The following is a 9971-nucleotide window of genomic DNA, read 5'->3' on the forward strand; positions in this document are numbered from 1 at the left end:
TCCACTATAATTCCCCACTCCCAATCCTTTTCAACAGTCCTACCACCTACCCAGTTATTCCCCATTTTTCAGTTGTGCGTTTGATTTTCCTTCCTAAGTAAAGTACTTTGCACTTGTCTTTATTGAATTTCATCTTGCTCATTTCAGACTAATTCTCCAATTTGTCAAGGTCATTTTGAATTCTAATCCTGTCCTCCAAAGTGCTTGCAGCCGCTCCCAGCTTGGTGTCATCTGCAAATTTTATAAGCATCCCCTCCACTCCATTATCCAAGTCATTAATGAAAATTTTAAATAGTACCCAGACCCAGGACTGAAACCTGAAGGACTCCACTAGATATACACACCCAGTATGACAATAAACAATTTATACTGAGTATAGTCTTTTAACCAGTTGTGCACTCACTTTATAATAAATTCATCTAGACTACATTTCCCTAGTTTGCTTATGAGACTGTCATGTAGGACTATGTCAAAAGCCTTACCAAAACAAAGATATATCACAGCTATTGCTTCCCACTTATCCTATCCACTAGGCCAGTAACCCTGTCAAAAAAGGAAATTGTTTTAGTTTGGCATGATTTGTTCTTGACAAATCCATGCAGGCTGTTCCTCATAACCCTATTATCCTCCAGGGTGATTTCACATCTATTTTTCCTCCTTTTATCTTTAACCAGAGACTATCAATTGATTTTCCTCTCACCTCCTTCTGGACCTCAGCGCAAGTGAATATATTCTTGAAGTATAATGCAACAAACATCTCCTTTTTTATCCCACCTGCACCATTACCAGTATTCCAGTCATGAGACTTATCCCACACAAATGGAACCGTTCCTCATGCAGGCAAGCAACCTCTCAGTAGGAATACTCACATAAGTGTTCACCATCATCAGTGAGAATTTCACAAATGAGCCTCATGACTTTTAGTCACTACTGGATTCTACTACACTAACTAATGGGGAGCAGCTCTGTAGCCACTTACCATCTGCTGAGCCATCCAGTTTCCTCCAGAGAGGCATGGTTAATGGCAGGGCGGACATATTGCTAACAACATCTCCAGGACCGTACCCTTGTCAATATGAATCACCTATATCTTCTGGTGATGTAAATCATCACTGCTGCATTGACTTCAGTGGAGCTATGCTGACTTACACCAGCTATGGAACTGGCTCTGTCTCTATGAGCATCTATCTAGCATTGCGTCATTGTGGAAAAATCAATGCTGTAGTGCGAGAGTATGAACACAAAGAGCTGTGCTTTAAGCTGCAACTCGAGAACTCCTGGGAAATATTGAAGATGAACCCGATACCTCTGGAGAAGTCCTTTTGGACTCTCCTCTAGGTAGGATCGAGGAGTTTCTGCCAAGTTTCAGATGTCCGGATGCTTTTGATCCACATTTTGTTCCCTGGTCTCCGTTCAGGTAGTGCTTTTGTTACGTGTTGAACACTGACATTTTGTTGCTGCTGAACTTTTATTTCAGCGTCTTATTTTCAAAATTCCTTCAGGTCAGGCCACTTAGGTTTAAGGTGGAGGCATCGTCCGTCATCTTCCCAGCAGAACTTCTGCTGGAGATAGTTCGGATGTAAGTGGTGGTTGACAAAAATGCCAAGAGTGCTTTATATGAGTCCACTGATTTTGAATAAGTCTTGTGAAGCTTTGCACTGCTCTCTCCTCCTTCCTGTTGCTCTGGGTTATTATGGACTACTAGTATGTTGTTCAAACTCCTGTGAAAATGCTAGGAATGTTTCAAAGGTAAATTGAGGTCCACTATCTATTATGAAGCCTTCAGGAACTCCATGCTAGCTAATATTGACTTTCATTTCTGGATGACCTGTGCTGATGAAGTCTGTGAAACTACAGCCAAGTCAATATATCTGGAGAAGTAATAAACTATAATAATGTATGTGTGGCCTTTCCAGAAAAATGAATCTGTGACTACCTGCTGCCAAGGCTGGTCAGATAGCTTTGTAGAGAGGAATGGTTCTAGCGATTATTTTATTTTGTTTTGTTTTTCTTGTTTCATATCTTGCAGCCCTCTACTAAGGTCTGAATTTGCCTGCTAAGACCAGGCCTCCATATGAATTGTTGTTCTCATGCCCCACATAAGTTTATACATTGGTGTCCCTTATGGATTTCGAAGACCACCTCTTTCTGAAGTACCAAGGGATAAGAATGTGCTATCCTTTCAGAAGCAGGCAATCAGCAATGTGAAGGTTGTTTTGTTCCTGCCAATACGGTAATAGGTCTGTTGGAAGTTGCCTCCTTCCATCCCACCCTCTTTGGCAGAATTGAGTCAGTTTCTGGCAAGTTTCTTCCTTTAGTTGTAAAAGCAGCAGAGAATCCTGTGGCACCTTATAGACTAACAGACGTTTTGGAGCGTGAGCTTTCGTGGGTGAATACCCCACTTCGTCAGAGGCACCTGCGTTTGATTGAAGTGGGGTATTTCACGCCCAGCGGAAAAGCTCACGCTCCAAAAGCGTTCGGTTAGGTACTATGAAGGTGGGCCAACAGGATTTCTTCTGGCTGGCTTTTACAGATCCAGACTTAACACGGCACCACTCTGTTCGCTTTAGTTGTTCATCTCTAAGTTTGCTGAAGGTCAGCTAACAGTGTGAAATTGCTGCCAGAAGCTAGATTCCAGTGTTAGACTTTGACATCTGTCTCTAAAAAAGCGCATTTCTGTGCTTCCAGTTAGTGGCTGCTCAAGCTGGGGGATCTAGATAGAATTTCTGTCCCACTCCAGTTTGTCGAGGAACTACCCACACAAACATCCCAAGTACTAGTCCCACATAAGATTTTTTTGGCGTTTCTTTTCAGAGTGGGCAAACTATGGTCCGAGGACCCACAGTCCAGAGGACCTTCCCTGCCCTGGCCCCCTGAGGGCTCCCGGCCCAGGGAGGCTGCCCTCGGGCTCCTCCCCCGCTGCCCACTCCCCATGTGCAGGGCAGTGGCTGCTTGGTGCCGTGGGGCTGCGTGCTCCTCAGAAAGGCAGCGTGGGCAGTGTGTCTAGGCTCTGGCCAGGCGCACTTGGCACAGCTGGCCAGACATGCTGGCCGGAGTGGCATGTAAGGGGGAGCTGGGGCTTGAGGGTTTTATAAGATAAGGGTTGGAGTTGTGTGGGGGCATTCCAAGGGATGGGGAACGAGGTGGGGTTGGATAATGTGGGAGTCCCGGGGGGCCTTCAGGGGTGGGGTGTGGTAGGGGGGCCAGGGAGGCAGGTGTCAAAGGGGAACGGAGTGGTTGGATTAGGGTGGATCTCAGGGCGGTCTAGAGGTGGGGTTTCTGGGAGTGGGCGGTTAGAGGACAAGGCGCACGGGGGGTTGGATGGGTCAGGCGTTCTGAGGGGGGCAGTCAGGGGATGGGAAGTGGGAGGGGGCTGATAGGGGGCGGTGGCCAGGCTGTTTGGGGAGACACAGTCTTCCCTACCTGGCCCTCCATACAGTTTTGCAACCCCAATGTGGCCCTTGGGCCAAAAAGTTTGCCCATCCCTGGTCTTTGCAGATCTCCATCCTGGGATCAATTAAAATTTGTATTTGGAATTGCAGTGACTGTTGCCTCAGTATCAATATTCACTTTAAGAATTTGACTGTATATTTATGCTTATGTACTAAGGCGTTGTATGTTCTGTTGGAGATGAAGTCCCTAGAAGATTGGATTCATTATCATCTGATGAATACACTCGCTCTTGAATTGTTACCGCTACTCTTGGTGAACTTCACACTATTGCAAAATGTCCCCCTTTTGTCGCATCTCCCATGTTCTTCCTCTTTTGCTGAACGTTTTTGCCATTTGTGGCATGGTGTCTTTCCATACCTTCCACAACTTTTCCAAGCTTCCCTCCTATGGCAGTTCTTTGGCCTCCCCCCATGGCAGTTGTGCATTGTTCTTATGTTGTACATTTGGTCTGACTGCTCCATTCACATATGTTCTTTTCTGTTTGCTGTGTCAGTGTTTTCTAATGCAGTCTCCCTGTGCTGCTAGCATGTAAGTCACATTGCTGTTTCTTTATGTTTTCTTGCATTCTCACTTTTGCTATAGCTTTTGCTAGGGTGAGATCAGGATCTTACTGAAGCTGTGCTGATAAATTGGTCTTTCTTATACCAACAACTATCCTGTGTCTTATTAGTTCTTCTGACCTTCCATATTTGCAATGTTCTGCGAGGCTATGAACTACTATTACTCCAGTAATAAGTCTTAGCTGTTTCCCATTGTTCTGGGCACCACCTATTACATTTGGCCCTTTCATATATAATATTCTATCTGCCTATGAAATGGACATCAAAAGCTTCTTTCACTTTGGAGTATTCTTTCTTTTCCTCATCAGTGACTGATAGGGCACATAAGTTATCAGCAACACCTATGGCAAATATCAGGGCATTTACCTGGTACTCTTGTGTCTTCTCTATTAAACCAGAAATTTATTGGAATTGCTGAAATCTCCAGCTCCAGCCAGGCCAGCTGCCTGAGTTGACAAAATCAGATTTCTCTGATGGAGCCATTTGCATTATAGGCTCCATTGCTGCACTGAGATAAGGCTTTGCCTCCTTTCTGCTGCTGCTTTCATAGGTCTCCTCTGATTTTCCAAATCTCTTTTCTTTCCTCTACTCCTTTAAAGAGATGGATCCACTGCTGACACCAGGTAGAGTGAGGACATAAACACAAGAATCGTGCTTTCAGCAACAACTAGAGAACTCCCTCTACCAGGAAGTTCCTATATTTATTAAACTCTCTGCTGCAACACACACTCGTCCTGTCTGGTAACTGTGGAGACCATGCCACAAGTGAGAACTTTTTTCACTTTCAGCCATTGTGAAATTTCAAACCCATGAGTTTCACTTTGTCCAAGGCTCAAAGCCAACAAAGTAACTTTCCTGAAACTAATTAAATGTTGCCTGGTTTTTCTTTTTTCCAGGGGAGGGAGAAGTCAAAACCATGAGATAACACCCAATTCTTAGGGTGGTGTAAGTCAGGAAATTGGCATAAGTAGGTATAACTTCTCATGTGGTGAGATTGTAGAAGAGGAAAGCAACTAATTAGGGTCTGAAGGTGTAAGATAAAAGGTGTGGGATGGCTACTTTATCTTACACCTTCTGGCTGTATTTTTTCCTGCTTCAGCCCCTCCCTTCATACTCTTAGGACCAAATTGCTCCTGAAGTGGGACTGGATAAGGACTAAAGCAGGACAAAATTTGGCCTGCCGTGTGTAGCTTAAACTCACTACCATGTAACATGTGGATCATGACTATACCACTGCCTCAGCACAATCCCTGCTGTGCCTTCAGCTCCAAGGCTTGCGAGCTTTCCCTTAAGAACATGTATTGGCACAAAGATAAAGCAAAAGCTAGCCCATGGTTGCTCAAAACTTGGGCCGGGCTTCCTACAAGACTGGCAAAATTCTGAGCCTGGCCTGAATAAGGATAAGTAGACAAGACTTGTTGTAGGGACACTGTCCTGGTGCCAAGTTCCTTGGTTTAGTTTGAGAGCATTTGGTTGAGTTTATACTGATGTGCTGCTGTCGCTAAAAAGCAGCAAGGGATATTATGTTGTGATTGTTGAAGTAGGAGGATCAAACCTGTTTCTCCTAAAACCCTCTCCTCTATATAAAAAAATCAAGTGCATGCCATGTATTTCATTTCAGTGAAAGCAGCAATGTTCTTGTTATCGCAGGGAAAAACTGACTCTGCCTTGTTAAATCATCCTACAGTTTCAGCTGCATGTGGTATTGTTTCTATCCTAAATAGCTGCATAATGCTGCTGTGTGCTGTTCAACAGCTGCCATATTCCATCCTAGAGGCTGCTGCATTTCAATAGTGAGTGAAGGGACTTCCTTCATATGCAACCCTGGATTTTCAGATCTGCAGGCATGTGTTTGCAGAAACTGTGTGCACAGATTTGGTACACAATTGTTCGTGGCAAATGTTTCCCCATAGGGCCAGATCAAGGTTTGACTATCAAATTTAGTGCTAACTTAGATACAAGCATCCCCAGTTAAGACAAGCCCAAACAAGAAAATGCTGAAACAATTAACTATTGTTAGTAAACAAGGGAGGCAGAGACTAACTAAACTAACTATTGTGGGTATGTTTATAGTAAGCAAAGTAGGAAGGAATACCCTGAGAGGATGAGCTTGCCTCAAATCTGCAAAGCAATTGGTCCTTACATGCAAGAAGTACAGATGTTAGTTGCCAAGGTAGTTGTATGTAAATTGGGTAGTGTATGACATGAATTGGAATTGTGGTACCACCCTGTACCTAAACCGCCTGCAGCTGGGCTTGGCCAGCATGGGCGAAGAGCTGTTACACACCTAATAACGTAACTGAGCAACAAGCCGGAGCTGACCTGCATTTTTTGGATTGCAGAGTACTGGATGAAGTGTGCTTTCAGTACCGGGATCCAAATACTGAGAACTTAATCCTGGCTTATTTTGTTATCCTGTACTAAACTATTTCCATTGGGCATACCTTTTTAAAGTCTCCCCATTGATGAACATTATTGGTCTGTTGCTATTAGAAAATCAGTAGTAAAAGTAACACAAGCTATGTATTGTTTAAGGCACCACTATTGCACCAGTTGAACTGCAAAGTCACTTCATACCACTTTTCCTTTTGTTCCAATGGTTTCCTCCAAGCATCATGTTAGGCCTCTGGGTGCCAGAGGCCTGCTGAGGTGGAGGAAAAGGGAAGCAGGCAGGGGCTGGAGGCAGTGAGATCTGTCTACATAGCGGGGATAGGGAAATGCCTCACTCCAGCTGCAAGCTGTAGTAGCCTAGCCATGCCCCCTATCCTAGGGCATGGAGTTCTAGCTTTACTGCCAGTGCTCTCCTATAGGCATAAGCTAAGAAAGTATGAGCACTGCAGTATGTCTGATAGCTCCCACTTGGGTAAGAATCCAGTCCAGGTAAGGGGGCGAGGAGTGGGGGTATCTCTGTGCTTTGCACCCCTCTGACTCACTGGCCTGGGAGAAGCCTATGGTCTGGGCTCATATTTTCATTTGTTCAAAAAAGAAAAAAGAGCTGCTGTTCTTTTCCAAGCCCATGGGAAAGTGACTTCCCATAAATGAAGAGGTAATTTATTTCCTTCTCTGTTCCAGATTGTCCGGCCATCGAATCATGCCACAATCCAGAGCATTGTAAAAGCTGTGGGAATCATTCCAGGCATTCCCGAACCCTGCTGCGTTCCTGACAAGATGAACTCCCTCAGCGTCCTGTTCTTAGACGAGAACAAAAATGTGGTTTTAAAAGTGTACCCCAATATGTCTGTGGAGACCTGTGCCTGCCGATAAGTCTATGCCAATGCTCCTTTAAGGAGACCAGTGCCCCCTGCCCGGCTACACTGGGAAAGTTGTGAATGGGAAATCAATTGGCCTGTGTTTATGAATGAATGCAGGTGTACAACTCCATCCGCAGAAAGAATGAGGAGACTCTAAAGTAATACACAAGCTCCCCTCAAAAGATCTCCCTTAATGTCACCATGTGTCTTGCAAATTAACAGGGATTCAGCAGCCAGAAATTCCCCACTTTAACAAACAAACAAACAAACAAAACCTGGCTAGCTAAGAAATCTGGTATTCAGTGTAATCACTTCTACTTAAACGATTTGCCATGAACTGAGGACTAAGATACATTTGTACGTGCTATTTTCTTGACTGTTTTATCTCTTCAGTTAATGAATAAAGTGAAAAATGGACTCTGCAAAGGCAAGCTTACTCTAGAATCATATTTTTTGTACAAAGATTGTAATTTTTTTTTGCCTAAACACTCACTTATACCTTTTAATCCACATATTTATACTGAAAAAGAATGCTGTAATAAAAGGCTTATTATGTACATTTTTCTTTGGGATTCAGATCTAGTGTACTGTATAAGTTTTATATATATAGTATGTTAATATAACCACTTTTGGTTACCTTTCCCTAATATGTATTTTACAAAAGACGTATGTAACTCCTTCCCACAGTCACTTATTTGCTGGTTAATTTCAGGTTGTTAAACATATATATTCCCTGAATAACACAAACTATATAGTAATATGTTTAAGTACTAAAAATAACCAAGATTTATATTTTTGTAAGTTATACTTTATATCCTCTAGATTGACTGTTAAATGCTTTTAACAAAAGCTAAATAAATTAAAGGTACAGTAGTATCTAAACTAGTTAAAATGGTTCGCTAAATCTCATGCATGTTTCATATCTTTAAATATAGATTATGTCATTGTGCTAATTAGAAGAAAATCAAAGTTATCTTACTTGGAAAGGCCTAGTTATGCTTGTCATAATAATTTGTATTAGCTTAAGCTAGAAGGGACTGTTATGATAATCTCTTCTGGCCTCCTTCATAATGCAGGCCAGAGAGCCTGACCCACTAATTTGTGCATCAAACCCATAACTTCTGTTTGGAGCTAGAGTAGGTCTTTGAAAGATATCTAACCTTGATTTAAAGCCTTCAAATGATGAAGAATCTATCTTCTCCCTAGGCAAGTTGTTCCAATGGTTATTTACCCCCATCCCTTGTTAAAACTGTGCCTCATTTCTAGTCTGAATTTGTCCAGCTTCAAATCACTGGCTCTTATGTCTTTTTCTCCTAGATATAAGATGTCTACTATGAGAAGTTTCTTCCATGTAAATACAGTAGAACCTCAGAGTTACAAACACCAGAGTTATGAACTGACCAGTCAACCACACATCTCATTTGGAACTGGAAGTATGCAATCAGCAGCAACAGAGACAAACAAACAAACAAAAAATCCAAATACAGCACAGTACTGTGTTAAATGTAAACTACTAAAAATAGATAAAGGGAAAGCAGAATCTTTCTTCTGCATAGTAAAGCTTCAAAGCTGTATTAAGTCAATGTTCAGTTGTACATTTTTGAAAGAACAACCATAATGTGCAGCATTACGAACAACCTCCATTCCTGAGGTGTTCGTAACTCTGAGGTTCTACCGTACTCATATACCATGATCAGGTCACCTCTTACCATTCTCTTGGCTAAACTAAATAAAGTTTCTTTAATTTCTTGCTAAGTAGTTTTGAGGTCTAGAAAAATCTCTTTCATGACTGTTTTCTGAACTCTCAAGTTTAATATCATTCTTTGGCAAATGGACACCAGAACAGGACACTATATCCAGTAGCGGTCTCACTAATGGCTTATACAGAAATAATACACCTACTTGATATTCCCCACCTCCTACATCCAAGGACTGCACTCAGTCTCTTAGGGTACATCTACACTACGAAATTAGGCTGATTTAATAGAAGTGGATTTTTTTTAAATCGATTTGATACAGTCAATTGTGTGTGTCCCCACTAAGTGCATAAAGTTGGTGGTGTGCGTCCACAGTACTGAGGCTAGTGTCAACTTTCAGAGCGTTGCACTGTTGGTATCTATCCCAAGGTTCCCTCAGTCTCCCTCACCCCTTGGAATTCTGGGTTGAGCTCCCAATGCATGATGGGGCAAAAACATTGTTGTGGGTGGTTCTGGGTACATGTTGTCAGGCCCCCCCTCCCCCTTCCCTCTGTGAAAGCAACTGCAAAAAATCATTTCTCACTTTTTTTCCTGGGTTACCCGTGCAGACGACATACCACGGCAAGCATGGAGCCCGCTCAACTCACTGTCATTGTATGTCTCCTGGGTGCTGCTGGCAGACGCGGTACTGCAGTGCTACACAGCAGCATCCCCTTGCCTTGCCTTGTCTTGCCTTGTGGACGGCAGATGGTGCAATATGACTGCTAGCCCTCATCATCGTCCAGTGGGTGCTCCTGGCTGACCTTGGTTAGGTTGGCTGGGGGTGCCTGGGCAGACCAGGGTACTCCTGGCCGGCCTCGGTGATGTTGGTTGGGGGCGCCTGGACAAAATCGGGAATGACTCCAAGTCATTCTCTTCTTTATGTTTCGTCTAATAGAGATTCAGTCCTGCCTGGAATATCATGCCAGCTGGAGGCTTCTGCTTCAGGCTGCTCTCCTAGTCGGCACTAC

General features: G+C 43.3%; 1 protein-coding gene across 1 annotated transcript in view; it reads left to right on the plus strand.

Annotated features, from left to right (window-relative positions):
* GDF10 (growth differentiation factor 10) overlaps window positions 1–8123 on the plus strand; it is a 29423-nt gene extending 21300 nt beyond the window's left edge. Inside the window, exon 3 of the mRNA XM_032797394.2 lies at window positions 7086–8123. Coding sequence (XP_032653285.1) covers window positions 7086–7277 — 192 coding nt within the window. The 3' untranslated portion in view covers window positions 7278–8123. The remainder of the gene's footprint in view (window positions 1–7085) is intronic.
* The last annotated feature ends 1848 nt before the right edge of the window (window positions 8124–9971 follow it).

This window comes from Chelonoidis abingdonii, chromosome 16 (assembly GCF_003597395.2).
Source record: "Chelonoidis abingdonii isolate Lonesome George chromosome 16, CheloAbing_2.0, whole genome shotgun sequence".
NCBI classification, from domain to species: domain Eukaryota; kingdom Metazoa; phylum Chordata; order Testudines; family Testudinidae; genus Chelonoidis; species Chelonoidis abingdonii.